This window comes from Cataglyphis hispanica, chromosome 21, assembly GCF_021464435.1.
Source record: "Cataglyphis hispanica isolate Lineage 1 chromosome 21, ULB_Chis1_1.0, whole genome shotgun sequence".
Taxonomy (NCBI): Eukaryota; Metazoa; Arthropoda; class Insecta; order Hymenoptera; family Formicidae; genus Cataglyphis; species Cataglyphis hispanica.
The window spans coordinates 580,910-603,609 of record NC_065974.1 but is presented as its reverse complement, the minus strand read 5'-3'; the positions used below and the strand labels follow the sequence as shown (position 1 = coordinate 603,609).

General features: G+C 34.6%; 2 protein-coding genes across 9 annotated transcripts; both read left to right on the top strand.

The window, feature by feature from the left end:
• The first annotated feature begins 39 nt into the window (after positions 1 to 39).
• On the top strand, positions 40 to 15,008 carry LOC126857243 (cytohesin-1). Of its 3 annotated transcripts, XM_050606471.1 has the most exons (7): positions 40 to 296; positions 1,573 to 1,646; positions 12,715 to 13,320; positions 13,429 to 13,540; positions 13,899 to 14,126; positions 14,249 to 14,318; positions 14,460 to 15,005. In XM_050606471.1, exons 1-7 carry the CDS (start codon positions 218 to 220, stop codon positions 14,545 to 14,547), a joined length of 1,257 nt encoding a protein of 418 aa, XP_050462428.1. In that variant the 5' UTR covers positions 40 to 217; the 3' UTR covers positions 14,548 to 15,005. The 3 variants fall into 3 exon arrangements, with proteins under 3 accessions (XP_050462428.1, XP_050462429.1, XP_050462427.1); XM_050606472.1 differs by lacking the exons at positions 40 to 296; positions 1,573 to 1,646 and adding an exon at positions 3,243 to 3,578 and having other exon boundaries at positions 14,460 to 15,008; XM_050606470.1 differs by lacking the exons at positions 40 to 296; positions 1,573 to 1,646 and adding an exon at positions 5,400 to 6,179 and having other exon boundaries at positions 14,460 to 15,008.
• Positions 15,009 to 18,262: 3,254 nt separating this feature from the next.
• On the top strand, positions 18,263 to 22,472 carry LOC126857251 (CTD nuclear envelope phosphatase 1 homolog). 6 transcript variants are annotated; one of them, XM_050606486.1, is made up of 5 exons: positions 18,263 to 18,657; positions 19,481 to 19,547; positions 19,640 to 19,841; positions 20,000 to 20,217; positions 20,543 to 22,472. In XM_050606486.1, the coding sequence occupies exons 1-5, from the start codon at positions 18,559 to 18,561 to the stop codon at positions 20,686 to 20,688; spliced, it is 732 nt and encodes a 243-aa protein (XP_050462443.1). In that variant the 5' UTR covers positions 18,263 to 18,558; the 3' UTR covers positions 20,689 to 22,472. The 6 variants fall into 6 exon arrangements, with proteins under 6 accessions (XP_050462443.1, XP_050462438.1, XP_050462441.1 ...); XM_050606481.1 differs by having other exon boundaries at positions 18,410 to 18,648; XM_050606484.1 differs by having other exon boundaries at positions 18,501 to 18,648; positions 19,630 to 19,841.
• Positions 22,473 to 22,700: the final 228 nt, after the last annotated feature.

The window sequence follows — 22,700 nt, the reverse complement described above, 5'->3', positions numbered from 1 at the left end:
ATTTTATAATTAATTCTTAACTTTGACAGTTGGTAATGCAGAGCGCGTCGGTGGCTACGGAGTTTTGCAGAGTCAGTTGTAGATATCGCTGGCGTGACTCTCGGGTTGCCCTTGACTGGCACCAGACGGCGCCAGTCTCAACGAAAATGGAGCCGCTCGAGTGAAGGTGGGCGACTTTGTGCGCGCGTGAGTATCCGAAAAGTATTATTTCTCGGAGATGTGGCAAGATCTGGGCGACCTAGGTGGTGTAGGAGTGAATCCCGGTGCTCATCAGGTCGACCAGTTTGGAACGACGGGTGAGTGTTTTTTGTCGGGATAAATTCGTAACGCGCCGATCGCGTACGCCAAGTCCCCGTATATACGCCAAGTTATCGTAGCCAAGTCTCTCTTTCTACGAGGCGCACGCTCTCTCTCTCTCTCTCTCTCTCTCTTTCTCTCTCTCTCTTTCTCTCTCTTCCCCCTCCGACTCCCGCTCTCCTTGTTTATCGCAAGCGTACATACGCGTAGTCGCGTAGTAAACAAAACGGAACGCGAACGCTTCCTCTCGCTTCGCCCTCGCTCGAAAATCTTTCGAGGCAGCGAAAATCGATGTCGACGCCGTTGGACATTGAACGTTGGAGAGGCGCGACTCTATTCCTCTCTCCTACATAATATCGATTCCGTAAGATCACATATTTGTAACATCGAGATTAACAAATATATATTGCTGGGAGAGAAAGAGGTTAGAAGTTTCCTATAGATTTTTTTCCTTTTTATTCCGTAAAAGGCGTACGTTGTAAAGTTTAGTCGCCTCACTCTTCGGAGCAATGTTTCGTCAAGCGTACGTTATTTCGCAAACTATTCTTGCATCCGAAATTTAAAATTAATTGGGAGATTGAAGTTAGTAACACGTTGTATTTGTACGTTCAATTAAGGTTTAGGATGTGTAAAATATCTAAGATCTATAAAAGAATTGAGCGCAATTATTTGTCTAGATAAATTCGGAGCTTCCTTAACTCGAGATCTAATCAGGGATTGATGGAGCGTAACCTTAATACGGAAATCGGAAACCGTTACAGTGAGTCGCGCGCGTTTCGAGTTTTAATTATTCCGTTTTGAGATAATTGAGCTTGTTAACATAATCCAACTTATTCAAGGCCAATATTCATTTGGAAAAAAAGATCAATGTAAAGTATAATCTTAGGCGAAAGGAAACTACGATATCAAGATGTGAAAGTGATAACTTTCACGTTAAAAATTGATTGTCTTTAATTTAACAAGAATTAAGCCTGATTAAGTTCAAGTTTACCTATGCATCGCGATACGATGAATTGCTACAAACTATAACGTTCATTTCTATGGCCTATATGCGGCCTTAATTTGAAAGCCCTATTTTTAGATCTTTCGGTAAATTGCTACTAACGAGGACTCCCAACGGGGTCTCGCAACGGGGACATCCCGATGTGTAACCGTCCGTTTCTTTAACAATTATTCGAGAACATAGAAATTTGGAAAATTGATTTGGCAGGGAAATATGTATGTATTTTTCTTAAAATCGATACATCTAATTTGATGATTATTTTGCAATTACAGAATTGACTCCCGAACAACAAAAGATCCTGATAGATATCAGACGAAAGAAAACAGAGTTGCTGCTCGAAATACAAGTGAGTATGCTCTATTTCGGATACAATTTTATTTTATGAAAACATCAGAGGGAGAGAGAGAGAGAGAGGAGAAAGTAACATAGCTTGATCTAAGAAATGAAAAAACTATTAGAGCGCAACTTTAAATGTTAATACCTCTGAATGTTTCTCCGATTGTTATTATTATAAAAACTACATAATCGTTCAAGTATGTTAAATTTCTCAGACAAATTTTCTACATTAATTAAATATTTATTAATTTATCACTGATTTTGCATAATTAATATGATTAATGCTAAACTAATTGCATAATTAATGTAATTAATATGGTCAGCCAATTAAAGCGACATAAATATTTCTTCTAAGAGAATATAATATAATGACATTTCGCTATTTAATATATGTTTAAAAAATGTACAATATTAACAAATTATTTTCTCGAAAAAAAGGGAAAAAGAATGCCAAGAATGCATTACGAGAAAACGATAAAATAGTATTTCTTTGTACAATTTAACGGACGCATGCATTTAGCATCCTTTTCTATTTTCTTTTAAAGATAATATTATATCTGATAGCAATCGTAAATATAATAAAAAACGATGAGTTTCGAGCGTCAAATTTCTACGAAATATTGTATCTTTTTCGTGAACGGTATGAATGATATTTCTCAGGAATATATGTACCCGTAAAAAAATAATACATATATAATTAATAAAATACAGTATGAAACGTTGCGTCTATTGCTCGCGTTTATCAGTCGTAGATGCAGCAGTACAAAACTAATCTGTTTTATCGGTGTATTGTGTTCCGGGTAGATCGATACTAGCGATTTAAAAATTTAATATTTTCTAGCTGATATCATCAACTTTCCTTTTTTATAACGTTTTTTTCTTTTTATATCAAACTATTTTAAATCAAACAAATAAATGAGCAAATAAGCAAAGATTCTACATATGAAATAAAATAAATACAATAAAATAATATTCATATACTTGTGACTGAATGTTTAAGATGTTTGTTTTTCTTTGTTTTTTTTCCCTTGCGAGGGAATTTATTTATTACGAGTCTTTTGTATACAAATTTATATACAAATTGCTTAGCAACGCAAAAAAAAATAATTAAATGTTTGTAAGACAATTTTATTGAAATATCGTAAAAGATAGAAAAATTATCTTATTCCGTTATAATTTTCGATTAATTTTAGTAAATAAACGTTTTTCTTTGTTTTTATTATGGAAATTATTTTATGAAGCTGTGGAAAAAATTATTCCTATTTCTCGCGTTGCGAGATCACAATGCAGCGATTAATGCAGTAAATATAACGGCGTGTGTGTGGTTCCATGAGAGCGCGCATCTGTGAACATAGTATTATACATATATATTATATATATATGTATATATGTGTATATAGCAGAAAAATTCCAGGATGTTCTTATGATAAAACCGTTTCCGCAATGACAATGATAGTCTTGCTTACTCATCTGTTTGTAAGCTGATATCTATTCAACGAAATGTTACGCGTGGTTGGAGATATCACGAGCGTTCATAGATTTTAGAAAAGAGAAATATTATAAAACGATGTCACTGAATTCTGCGCGAGAATCTCGTTTCTGTATCTTCGACATTCGAATTTACGCGCTCGTTGTTCCTTCTAGTTGTGAAATTCGGAATACCTAAACAGAATCGCAAGTCACACGCACGAGCGTCGAAGGCTGTGTACAGTTTATCGCGACCGATATAGTATCCTATAATTGGCGACGCGTAGAGATAAATATAGGGACGTGAAAGGAATCTTTAGATAAGTTTCGTCGTCGTTGCTCTAACAATTGTTAAGAAAAAAACGCCTCAATGATACGAAACTCTTACACGTTTCGAGGCAATTGGAATAGATTCGGGACACACTGGTCGTGTTCGTCGAGTTGTCTTTGTATTCGAAGCAGACGCCGTCAACAGGTGACACACAATTAATAGCTTCTTGTATGAATAACATTTCTTATCATTGAAAAGAGAGTGGACGCGTTAGTTGAGATTAGATCGTTACTTGTATCTAAACGCCGACAATTACTTTTTGCAAGCAAACAACACGTACAATTAATTTATTGTCATTGATTCCAACGGATTAATTAATTGAAGATATACGCTCTACAAGATCTCTTAGAATCTTGTTTTTCTGAGTTAGGTCATGTTTTTTTTTTTGGTTGAACTTGCGTAAGAGGAAAGCTGCTACAAAGTACGGTGTATAAAAAGTTGGGAATTAATGCAAATTAGCGATATGAGAAATATGTCAGTGAATCTTGAACGTTGCCTCCTTTTTTCTCTCTAGTTTGATCTTTCGATAGATTATACAAGGAAGTTAATTTATTAGAACGTATAATATAAAATTGTCTCGGGAAATCTTGTTTTTTCATATATATATATCATATGTAGGCACACACATATACACTTTCACATTTGATATAAAGAAATGGAATTAATTGCATGCGCGCAAACAAATATATTGATAAAAATATAAATCTTATCGTATTTCTTGAAAGCATTTACAAAAACTGTTGGCTATAATAAAGAATGTTGGTGTGACGCACATACGTATAAATTATACGTTTCCAGGAAAAATAAATCCAGCTGATCATTAACTGACACATCTATTTCATAATAAAACATTAATGAGCGTGCCGACGTCATTCATTCCACTCTTTATCCGTTGATCGAATGATCGTCGCGATTAGACGCGTTATATACTTATATTAAATTGTATAAGCGCACGTAATCTAATTAATCAATATAAAAATATCATTACATTTAGATTTTTTTGTTATTTACGTAGGTGTATCATTTAAAAAAAATGATTATCGATATAATTAACGCGTAAAGGCTTTTATTTGAATAATTTTCTTTGAATAATTGTAATAATTAGCAACTTGTTGAAATATGACTCACGTTCTCGTCATCCGCTTATTGTTAATCGATTAATAAATAATCGATGAATTCGATAAAAGTCTTAAGACTCGATGAAATGGAATGGATATTAAGAGTAATTAATTGAATCCACCTCATTTAATTGTAATAAATGTAAGAAAATAAACAATATCGAAAGACATGTGAGACAAATCGATTATCGATTCACATTTTCAATGTGAAATTATGCTCTTACTTTTACTCGATCACGATCCCGCGATTAACGATGTATATGCACGCAAAATAGGCGTGTATAGCAAGACTATCTTCTTGCGGTCGACCTTGTAACATGTATGGCAGGTGCATCGCTGAATTCATCGAATCATATTAGATGTCGTTACGCGGAAAAAATTGAGGGCCATGATTCGTTTGGTCATGGCATCTTTATTCGATAATGTATGCTCTCTGTTTTTTTTTTTTTTCTACGACCTTTGACCATCTTTCGACCCGTTAAAAAAATAATCTCGTCTCCCTGAAATTTTTTTATTTCTCTGAGCGAAAAACTGGTCCAGGCGGAGATTTTACAAGTTTCTCTCTAGAGAATATCGTTCGTAAAGGAAGACAGTATCAAATTCTGAGTCATCATCATCAAAATTTGACGCGCGAATTTTATGAGAGATTTTTCGCATAACTCTACGCGATATAGTATTTATACGTATACGTATATGTATATACAGAGGATGTTTCTTGGAAACGTGCGTTCATGATGATTGCAAATATTTGCGCGCGAGTACAAATTGCGGCCGCTGTGAGGCGCCAGTGTGCGACAATCGCCGCGCCGTAACTACCAACTACCTATCAGCTGCCGCCGCCGTCACCGCAGCCGCAGTTGCGGGGAGACGCGTGACGGCGGCGGACGTGTTTGTCGGCTCGCTCGCTAGTCGGTTTCGGTCGGCCCTTGTGGTTTATCGCGCTCGAAACGTGTCGCCTTTATCTCCCTGTGAAACGCATTACACATTTGTTGCCTTTCACATGACTCGATTATTCATTTTAATGGTACGTGGCACGAAGAATTTCACTTTCCCACGAGTATACGCGAAAACCGGGAAAGAAGCGCGCACGTATATCGCGGGTATATAATTATATAAAACGTGCTTTTAAAAGAGTCGTCGTCGTCGTCATCGTCGCCGCGCAGGTCGGTCGTTGCACTTCCGACCGCGTGCTCGCCGACCCTTGTACCTCGTCTATTCTTCTTCGGGTCGAATACGTATAACGCGAACGATGTTACCAAGTTTCGATCGTGATCAAGACAGTGAACGACGCAGAGTCGTGCAAAGTGCGTGTCGTTTATCGTCTAGGAAGACGGGACACGCAAAGTGAAGAAGCGTGGACGAGCTCGCGAGGATCCGATTAAAGAGTGCGCGGTGCGCCGGAAAGATGATCTTCACCGGCAGATCGGTGGACGCTCTCGACGAGATGCGCGGCACCGGTACAGGTGGTGTCCGTGCAACGGCAGACGGCGGTCGCCGAGACGCGAGTGCGGTCGCTATCGCCGCCGGGTGGTTCTCCAGTTTGCGGAGACCCGGCAAGAGGAACAAGAAGAGCTTGAATCAGAAGCAGGCTAAGAGCGCCTGGGATCTCAGCGTCTTGTCCACCACGGTTAGTCGGCGGCATAAAATGAATTATTTTAAATTCGTCGATTAATCGCGGAATCGTCACGAGTTACCGCGGATCGCAAGTTGTATAGCGACGTGTACAAAGGTACGCACACCGCCACGATTCTCCGAGACTAGCTCGTGCCAATTCGCCCGATTTATTTCTAGATATAGTTCGCACCTCGTCGAAATATATGTAAAGTAATAGATATTTAAGAGACGTACGATGAAGGAGTTTACTGAAAGAGTCAAAGTTTTTAGTAAGAATCTGTGATTTTACAAACGGGAATGACGTCACCGTTACAAAGTTAATTCTTCGATTAGCCTACGTAAGAATGTTGCTTTAAAAAGATATTACACAAGTTAAAATTTTATTATATTCAAGAATTTGCTCGCGGTATAAAATCGCAGCGCGACGTTTTAACTCGGGCTGCGACATCGTCTTCGTGACTCGTTTCAGGGTCAGGAATCAAATGCAAAATAGATGTTGATCGTTTCAGCCCGCATGAATGTGTGAGATTACGTACACGTGCATGTAATCGAGCGCGCGAGCGCCTGCATATAACGAGAATCAGAACCGTTTGGTGATTCAATCTTTACCGGCTGACAGCGACTGCGATCGAATATCTGTCATTAATGATTCTTCAAAGATAATAAAAAGATTCTTCCAATAAAGTAGTATTACTCCGCGTGTCGCGTGACGTCACGAATTGAAGATTGTAGACTGAGTCGAGGAGACTTATTTATAGATGGAACCAGGACGTCCACATTTTCGATGCGCTCGCTATCAATACACACACACACACACACACGCACGCACACATCCACGTATAGTTTACAAAAATACTAAACCATTTAGCAATATGTTTACTAAAGAATAGATATGAGAAAATATTGTATAAATTATATATATATATATATATATATATATATATATATATATATATATATATAATAAATTTTAATATAATATATAATATTAATTTATATATAAATTATTTTAAACATATATTTGAATTTACTTTTTTTTCTAGATAATGAGAGAAAAGAAAAGACGAAATAAATTAGGAAGAAAAAATTATTATGCACGTTATAAAATTTTAATCTTTTTATGTGTATATTTTATATGATTTCTATGTACGCTTATATTTTAATATGAGAGATTTCGTTTATAGAATAAAATATATGGACTCTCGTGTGTATAGGCGACATGGGAATGGCAAAGTGCCTCTTGACGATAGCGTGATTTATCTCGTGAGTGTAACGCGAATAATTGCTCTGGCAATTAATTCATTTATTAATTATATAAGAAGTAATGGATCGAATCTAATGTTCGTGGCTTCCCTCCCTCCCCCCTCCCCCGATCTTCTCTCGTCTTTCCCTACATTTGCGCCATTTACTGCCGATAAAAGAGATTAGCCGGGTCAGTGATGGTCAGACGGATGGACTTGTTCGAATTCGGTGACACGAATACAGTGATACGATGAACGCGAATGGATCGATGGTTGTATCAACGCGCGCGTATATATACGCGTAACGATAGATTTAAATAGCTTACTTTGACATGTCTTTCACCCGGGATTGTATCCGTTTACATGCTAAGGGAGATAAATATAATTCTCGCAAGATGAACGAGGTGAGTTTGTGACCGACCGGCCATTCGACCCATATATCCCCGAGAGCGTACTATTACGAGGGAAAAAAAGTTACGCCGATGTAATCAGCCAAAGTGGGTTATGCAAATCGGAAATAAAACAAGAGTATATCTCGTAAATGCTCTTTGTGTTCGCGACATTCAATCGTTGGTTCGTCCAATGATGCGATACGATCGCACACCATGCGAATGCGGGGAACCGGCAAAGAATCGGATGGATGTGACTCGGAAAGATATATGTAAGCATATGTCCAGGGACAGAGTTTATCTCGTATAAACGTTCGACTAGACAGCGAATTAACGGAAAGCCATTCCTGATGCGATGCGATGCGCCTAAGTAACCGGATACTCGCTATTTGCACGCCTAATATATACGAACATTAATGCGAGCACGGTCGGCGAGAATCAATGTGCATTGTTGATCTAATGACTAATCGACAATTTGCGTGTCCGCTTACTTCCTATTGATTCATTCAACTGCGTCGCGTCACGTCGCGATATCGTTATCGTTTGCGCGTTGAAACGGAGTTCTTCTCCCTGAGAAAACGTGAAAAACCTGGAATTTTCATGGATTTCTTTTGTACCGGCAAAAGTCAGGGAATTCTTACGGAATTTTATTGGGATTCGAAAAATTTAAAAACAAATTCTCTTTTCAATAAATTTGTTCTTATATTGCAAACATTCGGTAATACGAAATTGATAAACCAAATTGTGAATTGTGTTTAAAATATATTATTAAATATATATCTACATGTTTGTTTATTGAATATGGAGTAAATATTCCATTTGCTAAAAATCTTCAAATATTCTCTTTATCTGAAAATTTGAGCAAAAATATCTAGAAGATTAAGGAACTTTTACAAAATTTGAGTAGTCCTATGGCAGCTAACCGATCGAAGCTAAAAGCATCCTCTTTCGCGTTTCTTTCAAATGGCCTAAACGTCTCCTTGTGTGTTTTAGATTCTTTTACAATAATCGGAAATAGAGAGGAATTTTGCGCCACATAGGAGACCGCGAAACCCTATCAGTTCGAGTCATTGTTCGTTACACTTGAATAACGGAAAAAACTTTCATCGAAGCACTTGTACGCGCTCGTGTTTCTTCCGCGGATTCGTAACTCCTGGACAACGGCCAAACGCACGGTTCTCTTCGGCTAGGAGAAACCGCGTAGAATTTGGCGCGCTTGGCCGCCCTCCAATTACAATTCCCGATCACGTGACCGCGATCTTGTTAGATACGCGTGAAAAATTCTTTCATCTTACGTTTCGCCCTTTTACGATTGATTTCATCTATTAGCCCCGTAGTTACTTAAAAATAAAAAAACGAACATTGCTTATGTCCAAAAACTATCAATTGGAATTAAAACGCATCATTGCACTGTCTCTGCGAGCTTTGATCACATAGTTTCACAAAATATTATTTTATCGGATTTTGTATATTTTTTAATCAAATATAATATGTAAGGTGTAATCTTTGTGTACCTGTGGGTAAAGAGAAAAAGTATATAGATGCTTATAAGATATTTAAAACCCGAAGATATATTCGTATTTCGTACAACGTCCATGACACAGTTACATTATTTGTGCATAGCCGGCAATATAAAATCATGGTATACATCATATCATTCGAAATTAATACATCATATTGTTTACATTTCTAGACGATCGATTATTTCGGTTGGCTCGAACAATCTAAATGTATCTATGTATCAAATCTATTCATTAAAGTAGAAAAACATGGAGGATCTGATATTCTCAAGAATTTTTTTTTTTTTGTACTTGGAAAAATCAGGAAATCGTCGGAAAATTTTTTTAAAAGACGATTCTCTCTCTTTGGTAATTTTTCTCTTATATTGTAAGCAATCTGCAATCCATCGATTGATTTAAGTTATCATTACGTGTATAAAAAATATATTATAAATATATATATATATTAAAAATAAATATTGAATATGCAGCACAAATTATTCATTGTAATTTTTAGTGATAAAAAAAGAAAGATGTTAGGCAAGTGAAAAATGTTATAGTTCTTTCCAGTAAATTTTCAAATCCGGTATTTGAAACTTAAGTAGCTCTTTATTTTTCCTTGGTATGAATAAAAGATATTAGAAACGCCCACGATAAAAAATCTTGTTTTAGAAATTTGTATTAAAATAAATCTCTAAAAAATTCTCTTTGCTTAGAAAAAAAAAAAAACTTGAAATACGAGGAAATTCTTTTTACAAGATTTCAATAGACACTTTGATGTATTCGCGGTAAAGCGATTTGTAATTCGAGTCTCTATTAGTTGGCGACAACATACGTAACAAAGAGCGAGACTATATGATAATAGTATTATGCACAATGTGTACCGTAAAACATAATTAGCTTTCGTGACAACGCACAGTCTAATGAAGCGCTAAATCACCGCGCAGGCATGCAGTTTGTTCATGTACGACTTTTATGACGCGGACTAGTTGCAAAACCAGCACATATGTACTTACTTGTTTCGGTATCAGCTGGATAGGTGTGTGTAGCATCTAATCGAACAGCAACTTTCGCTCTTGGTTTAAGCGTTTACATCGCGTTGAGATGAGAGATACTATGTATGAATGGTGGATACCAACCGAAAATTGTGATGGTGCTCCATAAGTTTTGCGCGCTACCCGTAATTACGCGCGACTTTATTCGCGGCTGTGGCTTTGAATTTTTTTACAAGATTTAAATGGACACCGTGGAAGAAAATATGCACGCCAAAGTATATAGTTTTGTCGCAATTGTTACGTTGCAGTCGCGCGAGAGATATTCCAGTCGAATATATTCGAGATGGAAAGTACTTTCGGAAGAAGAGGAGATATTTCAAGTAACGAGCGGTAGGACTAGTAGTTGTGTGGCGCGAAATAATCTTCAACTTCTTCGTATATGGATGCCCTTCGCTTCGCTTCTCGTTTCGCAGGAAGGAAGCTAACTAGTTGAGTACTGAACTTTCGATCGATTATACAGGACGCGTTACGCGAACGACAGAAATAGAACGGAATAAGGCAATCATTTCGTGCGGGTCGTACGGTAAAAGGGAAACGTACGCCTATTCAAAGGCAAGTACGCACTTTTTTTCGACGAAATGAGAGAAATTTGCACGAGAGCCATTTAACGAAACCTGTCTCTGATAGGTATCTTGACAAGCGAAATTATTGGCGCATTTTACTCTGCAAAAATTATATATATTGTAATATAATGAATTAAATTATTAAAAAAAAAAAATATATATATATATATGTTAATAAAAATTTTGCAAACGCATTGTAATTTTCAAAGGAGTTTTTATTTTCTTCTTGTCGATAATTTATTTGGAAACCTTCAGTAGGAACTCTCGCATGATAAACGTACCTCGCGGTTGTATACTTATTATCGAGTAGATTCAATATCATCATAAATATATCTGTATTAAATATATTTCTTATATTATTCTAAACGAGGTGAAATTTTGCAAGCGGCTGGATTACGAGGGAATTTTTGCGAATGACGTAGACGCGGAAGCGAAAGAAAGTTTTTTTCTCAGCATTGAGTGCGAGTTATAATTTGTCAGGTTCACAGGGCATACCGGTTTTTTTCGCGCCGTCGAACACGGCCTTCTTCCTGTCGTGTGAGACCGGATGTACGCCGATAAGTATAAAAGAAATGCTACTACTTAACAGACAATACTCAGGGCCGACCAGCGGCCAAGTTATTATCCTTGTTGTTATCGCGGCGTCCCATTAACAAGTCTCATCGGTTAACAACGTACGACTGTTTCCGGTGTGTTGTATGTGTATACGGCCTGTGTGTCGGCCCTTCCTTTTTTTTGAAACTTTTTTTTTTTATAGAGAAAGACGTAGCTTGACATAAATTTCTCTCCCCTTTTAGTTTTTTGTCATTTCGAAGTCTGAAAATTTAGATATTGATTGCGTTAACAGAATGTCTACTTTACTCAAACTATTCAATTTTTTTTTTCAACACATTGGCAAATCTAACATTTAAAACTGAAGTGGTTCTGTGATTTTTCCTTTGTATGAGTAAAAAATATTTATATTACTTTTTGCCTGGAACTTTGAACGAAAAAACCTGGTGGATCAGGGAATTTTCAGGCATTTTTTCCCCGAGATTTGTGTAGACACATTGTAGTTAAGTGATTGTAGGCTCCTGCAGTAAATTCTCAATGATAAATGTTTTGCTATAGGCAAGTGTGAGTTTCTAGGTCACGCTATTAGTAGCGATAGTAGTAATGCTGCGAATGGGCGCATCGCGTTGTTATTTGTATACATTCATCGATTTTTTCCGGTATGACATATGTGACAACGATAAACCTTAGAATTTGCGTCGAGAAAGTCTCTCGGATCGACAAAATTATTCCATTCCACATTAAAAGTAAAAATATTCGCAAATATGAGGAGATAAACTGTGATAATTAGTATGACGAAGACGAACGATGAGGTTGGCGATTCGCGACGTAATCATTATTAACGGGTAGCGATTTAATAATTTTATGTGACGGCAGGTGTGTGATTCTTTTAGCGCATCTACTCACAGCGTCTATTCGAAACCGAAAGACGATCCTGCTTACTGCGGTATTCGCGGAATGTACGTTGAACTGAAACGCATGGTGGGAAATAGGCGGATGGTGTCGACTGGTATTCAAGTGAAGCAGGAAGCCACCGTTGTATCGTGTCACGATTTACGAGAATCGTATCATTCGTCCGAATCGTTACGTTTCTCATTAATATTCTCTATTAATAATTTTAACTTTGATTAACTTTTCGTATTGTTTACGTAAACATGAAGAAATTTCCGATACTATTAATATTATATCTATGTTAAAGAGAATACAAGAAAGCTCTGATTTAATTTTTACAACTGTTTTCTGTTTTCAGCAACTGAAAGATGAATTGGGCGAGGTTGTCGCAGAGATGGAAGCAATGGAGGGCGGCGGACTTACGGCCGACGAGACAAAACCGTCCAACAAGGCCAAGCAGACGTCGATCGGTCGCAAGAAATTCAATATGGATCCCAAGAAGGGCATCGAGTACCTGATAGAGCACAACCTGTTGGCGCCAACGCCGGAAGACGTCGCTCAGTTTCTTTACAAGGGCGAAGGTCTCAACAAAACTGCGATCGGCGATTATCTTGGTGAACGGCACGATTTCAACGAACGGGTGCTGCGAGCCTTCGTCGAGTTACACGATTTCACCGATCTTATATTGGTGCAGGCCCTACGTCAGTTCCTCTGGTCATTTCGATTGCCTGGCGAAGCGCAGAAAATCGATCGCATGATGGAGTGCTTCGCGCAAAGATACTGCCAGCTCAATCCGAATATCTTCACCAATACAGACACCTGCTACGTATTGAGTTTTGCCATCATTATGTTGAATACTTCGTTACATAATCCGAGCGTTAAAGATAAGCCCAGCGTGGAGCAGTTTATCTCGATGAATCGAGGGATTAATAACGGGGGAGATTTACCGCGAGAACTGCTTGTGGTAGGTATGCTTGTAGGAGATTTTTTTGAAATGTATTCCTTTGTCTTTTAATCACAAAAATTTTCGTAGCGAACATTTGCTCAGTCAAATATTCGTATCTATTTATAGAGTCTATACGAAAGTATAAAAACCGAGCCTTTCAAAATACCAGAGGACGATGGCAATGACTTGATGCACACCTTCTTCAATCCTGATAAAGAGGGTTGGCTGTGGAAGCAAGGTAACGCCAGCTTATATCCACATATATGATTTCTATAAAATTATTGCATCCCCGCACGAGAGAGAAAGATTCTCTATTTCTTTTCACAAAAGAAGATTTGAAAAAGAAACAGGTTTTCACATTCTTGCGAGCGAACAAAAAGACTCGCAGTATTTTGTTCATGTATCATGTGTATAGTATAGTTCAGAATTATTATTTTATATTTTTCTCGACTTTTATCACATTCATTGTTGAAAAAACGCTTATTCTTATATTGTATCACTTTGTCCTTCTGCTGCCCTGACGGAGACAGCAGGTAAATAATTTATCTGTGTAAATCATGGGTTCTTAATTTTATATATTCCTCACTTTGTTACAGGCGGACGGTACAAAAGTTGGAAGAGGCGATGGTTTATATTGAACGACAATTGTTTATATTATTTCGAATATACAACGGACAAGGAACCACGTGGCATTATTCCACTAGAAAATATTCAGGTCCGAGAAATTCAGGACCGACACAAACCGCACTGTTTCGAATTGTATGCTGCTGGTTCCGAGTTCATAAAAGCATGCAAGACTGACAGTGAGGGAAAAGTTGTCGAAGGTATGATTCTTCAAAGTTTATTCCCTATATAAATCAAAAGAGAATTAATTACACACGAAGAGAAAAAGATTTAATGCAAAAAAAATATATTTCAACTAAATACTTATGTTTATTATTTGTAGGAAAACATACTGTATACAGAATGTCCGCAGCTACCGACGAAGAAAAGGATGAATGGATCAAATGTGTGCGGTAAGTTAAGAGAATCGCTTCTTCGATTCTTCATATGTTTATTACTACTACGGCTTTTTTACAATAAAATACAGTAAAATCGTGATAAAAAATGTGTTTCGAATAAATCACATTGTTTATTTATTATATGTACATTTCCAGGCAAAGCATATCGCACAATCCGTTCTACGACATGTTGGCGGCGCGAAAAAAGAAAGCACAGAAAACCAATGTACATTCGAAGAGTTAAACGCTGCCACAAGCCGGATTTTTCGGCGTATTAGAAGACTGTTTATTTGCGATCAAACGTTACGTTTGATATGTATGGTATCATAGAATACAATCCAATCGTGCACAATGGCGAAAATTCATTGTGAGAGCATGCCGAAAACGTTATAAAATATGTCGGTGGAAACTAGGCACGGTGACATGACACGAAATATTGTTGCAGCAAATTGCTGCGACTGCATACATAGAATATGACATTAGCATCATGGCATCGTTTATAGACTGAGCACGAAATATAGAATCGGCGATGTCCTTTGAGTGCAACTAGATGAAAATTAAACCGATGAAGGTAATATATCATACCGCACTGTTACAACCCGACACTCGATCAGCATTAACGTTACGAAAAGGATTTGCACTACAGAAGCTTAGCCATAAATTTAAATATAGACTGCTTATATATATATATATATATATATATATATATATATATACATATATATCTTATATATCTTATATATATGTATGTATGTATATTTTTTTTCATAAAAAAAAAATAGAGCGATATTGCTTCGTATTATTGGAAGTCAAATTCTTTACAGTAAACGATAACTGTATTGGCGATCAATTGATCAAAATGATATGTAATATATGTGAACAAGCAAAAAATTATTGGGGATTTATTTAATAACATTTCATACTTTGCTAAAGAAATAATGTCAAAAATAATAATTGCGCTTAAATAAGAAATAATGTCAAAAATAATAATTGCGTTTAAATAGACAATTTTTAATGTTAGCGTTGTATCTAATAATATATGATGTGAACGCGAGTTATGACACAGAACGGAACATTTTTTATTTTCCGGCAGCTCTAAAATGTCATTGAAGCCCTAGCTGATTTTAGAAAGTTAATGTTTAAAATATTTTGTTGTGTATAAGGTGCAAATAATATTGTCCTGTATCATGTAAATAAGACGTAATATGAGATTCGTGATCTCCAATTATATTTAAAACAGTTATGAAATCGAGGAGCTGAGAGAAAGTTCGCATTCATGTATATTTATTTGAGCAAATATGTACAAAACAAAACTAGATGATATATTCTATGCGTGAAATAAGATTGGACTACTCATGTTTGTACAGTTCACAAATAGCATGATTAGTCAACTATAAGTGCTATAACGTTCGTTTATAATTTAAGAGAGCATGTATATGTATATCATGCGATATGCATAACGCATGTACCCTTACACATACGTACACAATTCAGAGAAAGAATGTAATGATTAATATACGTAATAAGTTTAAATAATATCTTGATAAGATCTGATGGGAAACTTGCAACTCAACAATTTTTTATCTGAAAAAAAAAAAAAAAAAAAAATAGTATAACAAATTTATATATGTATGTATGTATACATATATACATACATATATGTGTATTCATAAATATATATGCATGTACATATAAGCATAATATGAAATTTTCTTATATGTACATACATAAATAGGCATATATATAGCTCTTTCTGTTATATTATTTTCTAATGAATATAATTTCATATAGAAATATGGTTATATTAATAGAATTTATAATTTCTTTACAATTTTGTTATTAGCTTTTTAGGTATGCTGTTAGATGTACAGCTAATAAAAATTTAGCAGCAGAGAAGCAGGTGCCTTTGAGATCTTTGAGCTAGTCATAATAGCTGATCCATCATATATGAAAGATTCAAAGAAACACTTTTTGTTGATGTATCGCAAGAAAAGTTAAACATCGAAAACGCCTTATTATTATATAAATTAGATAACGAAACGCTGAAAGATATTCATAAAAATAGTAGTATATAGTGCGTAATTTTTTTTGTCGTGCACTATTGTTGAAGAAACGTAAATTCTGTTTATCATAATACAACAATCTCTAATTGATAATAAAGTTACGACGAAAAAAATTTTTTATAATAGTATTGAAAATATTTTAGAATTCACGAATCACGAATTATTAAGACAATTATTTAGACAATCATCTTTTGTTAGGTAAAAGAAGTTTTTAGTTAATATTTCACAGCAAGATCCACTCATCCTACCAGCATATTTTTCGAGATATTTCTTTCATAGCTATTCTGATTCTAGAGAGCCACGAGGACAATAATATTACGTTCTCAATGAACCAGTATGTGTAATGATCAAGGATAAAAGTGGAAAAATGCAGTATCTTCTCCTTCCTCCTATTTACAAATAATGTCCTTTTGTGCAGCGTTAAGCTGTTATTGTAATATATTTTGTACCATCTAATTTTTAAAAAATCAAAGTTGATTAATTATTTGTGCTAGTACATAGATTTTTTTGTAACTTCCATTGATAGTTTGGCAAACTATTTCATCTTTTATTATCATCGTTGATACATATATATCATAGATTTATCATTAAATGTGATATTTCATGAAAATCACAATCAGTTTTTGGAAATTGATGTATGTAAAATCATGATGAAATATATTATGATCATGTGATAAATCTATGATGTATACATAAATGTTGTACATATATTTACATACATACATATATACAATCTCCAAGTCATAAGTGTATCTATATGGAATGAGATATAATCAATTCATTTCTCCTCTCATAACTCAATTTGTAATTTTTCTATATGTATATATTTTTTTGTAAAGTAAAATATATGTAAGGAAACATTCAACTATGTATTAGCAAAATAATTAATCGAGTTGAAGAAATTGTATAAAGAATTGTACTTTATTAGTACAAATTTGTACATTTTGTTGTTTATTATTTGATAATTATTAAGTACATAATTGATCGTACATTGTATTTAGCAAGCAAATGTATTAATTTAAAAATGTAATTAATAAATCTATTTCTAGCAAATATTTTGCATTTTGTAACAAATATAATGTTCGCGCAAACTCTTTGTTGCAAAGATCTTTATAAATTAATACATTCAAATTTCTTAAAATTGAACTCAATTCAAGTTGAATAATCGATATGTAAAACACGATTGTTTATAATCATCTTTTTTGAAAACTCGAATGAGAATATCGGAAATGATTGAACTTGAATTTTATGAGTACTCTCGAATCTCTAATAGCAAAATTCATCTTCATAAAAATCTAATTCGCAATGTATGTGTTACTTTATGAAAAATATTTTGTGGAAGCATTGATTATTTTCCTCCGTTGATAGAAAAAGCATCGCTTAAATATCATTGGAATCAATATTATATATATATATTATATATATATATATATATATATATATATATATATATATATTTATATTTATATATATATATATATATATATATTTATATATATATATATATATATTGAAATTGTAGTTGAAAATGCAGTTTCAAATGCTTTCGCTCGAGAAAGCTCCATCGATGGTTTCGAGGTTCGAAAACGCGATAAGCAGAAGCAGCGATGCTATGCGAGATGCGAGATGCGAGAGCGAGAATAGTGCGGAAAATTGGGTCGATGCGCGAAAGATGGCGACCGCTGCGTGATGCGCGTAACGCGTAAGAAGTCGCTCGCGAATCCGGTTTTATCGGAAAAACATGAAAGAACTGCGATAAAGATACGTTGATATATGCAAAGCGCGACCCGTCGTGCGCCGACACCGTGTATGTACGTAGACAGGCCGCCCTCGACGGCTGCCGTCAGTGCCGCCTTGAATCGCGGGGGTGCTGCTTTACGTTTTGTTTACGATAGGCGAGCCGAAGCGTTGGAAGAAACTCTCTCTTCTCTCGGCTCGTTAACGGGTCGTCGTCGTCGTCGTCATTACCATTGTCATCATCGTTGTCGTCGTCGTCGTCGACGGCTCTCCCTAAATACGCCGCGCGTTCGCGATCTGCGATCGCTCACGGAGTGAGAGTGGCGAGACGCGTTTGTGACGGGGGGGAGGAAGGAAAAAAGGAAGACACACTCGGAGCGCGCGGAGAAGACCCAGAGAGAGACTGGAGAGATAAAGTGTTGCCGGACTTCGGCCCGGTGAGAAGACCAGTAGAGATGCTGAAGCAATTGCAGATGGGAATGAGAGCTTTCCTCTTAATGGCCTCCCGTGTGTGGACCTGCATCTGCTTTCTACTCAAGAAGCAGGTTAGAGCCGTAAGTAGGTGCTTCGCGCCTTCTTCCGGAGCCACGCAACGGCGAGGCATGGCATATTATGAATATACGAATTGTTGTTCTCTTGCGACGACTTTCTTGACTTGTCGCGATATATGTCTATTCTATGTAGATACATTGACGTTTGTTGTTGATGTAACATGCTCGGGTGATAACTATACTCATTGTCAAATAAGTAAGGTATGACAGCGATCTGTTTCCGGGATAATGAGCTGTTTTTTTTTTTTTTGTAAAAAATTTATTTTATGAAGCTAGAAATTAAGAATTTTACTATGTGTTTTCCAATTTTGTAGCGATTTTTTTCTTTATTATTAGGCTATAAATAGCAAAAATAATTTTATATTTGTAAAACTTAGAGTTTTATTCTTCCTCTTTTTGAGACACATTTTTAATTATAACAAAATTGTTTAATATAATGCATCTGTATGCTCTACGTATTTCATTGATTGATATTTTGGACATATTTATTATTTCGTATCACTTACTTATCACACCTGCTTTAAGGATGTAAATTAAAAGTGAACAATGAGTTAGTTAACATGCTGCTATTTTTTATCTATGTAATCTACATTTTAATTATAACACGATATAAATAATATATTTATTTGCTTTTAGTTTCTTTCTCCAGTCACATGCATCTATAATTGCGGCCACTGTGTATAATATATTTATTAAATCATTGCTTAAATTTCTTATGTAGAGAAGCAATTTATGATACTGAGCGTTTGTGTAACTACTGTATTTATATTTTTTACGTATTACAAATTTACAGTACATAAATTGCGTGTTTATTGCTTTGTTTTAGATCTCGCAGATGCAACCAGTCAAATATGAAATCTTCCCACTTTCACCTTTATCTAGGCACAGACTTAGTAGGTATCACAATGATGTGCGAATGTTTATGTTTTGTTACATTATACTCAATATTCTTAGTATTTGTGTGTGTAATACGAGAATGTTTCAGATATAGTTAAGAGAAAAGTATTAGTATTGGATTTAGACGAAACGTTAATTCATTCTCATCACGACGGAGTGGCAAGGCCGACTGTCAGGCCTGGTACCCCTCCTGATTTTGTTCTTAAAGTTACAATAGACAGACATCCTGTTAGATTTTTTGTTCACAAAAGACCGCACGTAGATTTCTTCTTGGACATTGTTAGTCAGTGGTAAGTATTATTGTATAAAAAAAGACCACTTAAATATTCTATTGAAATCAATCTTGAAATCTTACATACTTAAACTTTGTACTTCTCATATGTTATCAGATAAGATTACATTAATTATTCTCTTATTATTTCTATGTATATATTAATATTCTTTATAGGTACGAGCTTGTAGTTTTCACTGCATCCATGGAAATTTATGGGGCAGCAGTCGCAGATAAACTAGATAACAACAGAGGTATCTTAAGGCGCAGATATTATAGGCAACATTGTACACCTGAAATGGGTTCCTATACCAAAGATCTGTCTGCAATCTGCTCAGATCTTTCTTCAGTCTTTATTCTTGATAACAGTCCAGGGGCTTATAGAGCCTATCCACGTAAGTATATAGGATTTTAATCATTTCTTCTATATCAATAAACATAATATATTAGAAAAAAATTGTAAGTGGAAGAGTCAGAAATATTAAGTGCATTCTTTTTGTTCATTCCCCAAGTTGAGCATACAACTTTACATTCTTTATATCGAAAAATGTGATATGTGCTTTTTATAAAACTCAAAAAATAATCATGCATAATTAAGAGACAAATTTATCTAATTGTTGTGATCAATCTCCATTTATAGGAAAACAATACACATAAGAGATAATTATATTTCAGGACTTTGAATATCTTGCTTATTATTTCTCTTTCTTTATGTCATAGATAATGCGATACCTATAAAATCATGGTTCAGCGATGCGGGAGATACAGCTTTATTAAGCTTACTTCCGGTCTTGGACGCTCTTCGTTTCACACAGGATGTACGATCCGTTCTTTCAAGGAATTTACATTTACATCATACTTGGTAGCATAGTTGAGATTAAGCGATACACTAGATATTCTAGAAATGAAGCTGTTAACAGTTTCAGTTAGTATGTCTAGTTTAGGATTATTATTGTTGATAATAGCAACATATTAGATTGCTGCCCGTATAATGAGAGATAATGAGTGAGCCCCCTTCTTCAATCATTGTTCTTTCTTTACTCAACAAATAGCAGCGAGTAAATAGCGAAGGGAGGTCATGCATACAGCCAATAATTATGTCGGCACAAAACATCCTAGGATAATTCTTTATGTTGTACAGTCTCCATATATGCAAAATTGTGAAATGAATCTTTTTTTTATTTTCTCTGTTATGTAAACCTTTGCCAAAGACCGAAAGATAGGAAAATGAGATAGGATTGCTTGCCAACAGGATTTTTCGTTTTAGGTAAGGATCACTTAAAGTTTTTATTTATATATGTATTCTGGTGGCACACATTATGAAAGAAAGAAGAAAAGAATATAGAAATGAAGTACTTTTGTTATTGTATATTATTCACCTAGGATGTATACAGAGAAAAATATACACTAAGTCAAACGGATTCTGCTGTAACTCACTGTATCAGTGAGGCAGCTATTCTGGTTATTTATAATAAGAAGTATTAATATAAAACCAGGAAAAAGAGAGAATCACATCTGTTCTCTCAAACTTCCGTGAAATGAAATATTACTATAATGATCTATAATGTTGATTGTGTTAGTAAACGCTCTAGACAAAGGGAGTTTATGACATTCACGATTTACCAATACTTTTTTATATGACACAATTGCAACTATTGTTCTATAAGCGAAAAATTTTTTTTTAAATTCTAATGAAATTTGACAAAAAGTATACATACACACATACATACGTTTTTTGAACTTTTTCATCGACTATCATTATTAAGTGCTGTAAAATTGACTTAATAACTGTAACAATAAAATAGTAAAATTGCTAATAACAGGCAAATCATTCTATACAATCTTCTCTTGCTAGCATTTTAGTATAAATATTTGATCATTTGTATAAGAAAACATTTTTTATAAGATAATCAAACAAATGTTATATATAAATCCTATATAAAGAGAAAGTGTTGCAATTTATAACATTTTCTTTAATTGTATATATGTGTTATATTTAAATTTGTATTATTTTATAATAAAAATTTAACTAACTATAAAACTCGTTATATATAAACTATACTACATGATTGTATTATATTGTCTTATATATATAAAATTGTAGTATATTATATACTTGCTATAGAAGTATATATGTATATATAATATATATAATGCTATATATAATATTGCACTGTATCATTTTCTTTAATTATTGATATTTAAAATTATGTAACAAAGATATAAAAAGTCTTACAATTTAAAAACTTACAGTGTTCAGTTGTTATATTCGATAAATACGTTTGTATGTTTTATTGAAACTTTGTAATCAAATTTTGTTATAATATTTAAGAAAAAAGAAATGCATTTTCTTCTTATATATTGGATTGCATAAATTAGTTGCTTTGTGCTCGCAAAAAGAAGAAGGATCGATGAATCGCATGTCATAAGTTCTCTTTGTATGGAAATAATGAACTCACAACATAACACACATACACGCCTGTGTACTTCATTCGCTCATTTAATTATATAATAGTAATATCGGACATTATACAATTTGTACATATTACTCGGAATGTATTTAATGCAGCGCGACTGATTTTTGTATGAATGATCGATATATAATGTAAGTTACGAAATATATATACGTAGATTTCATCTAAAAAATATTTACATATACACACACATATATGCATATATATATATATATATATATATATATATATATATATATATATGCATTTATATATAAATGTAAAATCGATTTATTCATACAATCCTTCAAAAAAGAATATGCCCATACACATAAGATCTAATAACATCAATCATTTCCCAATAAAAGTTTTTTTATTAAATATTTCCTATTTTGTGTATTATAGAATTGCTCTTTTTGTTGCAT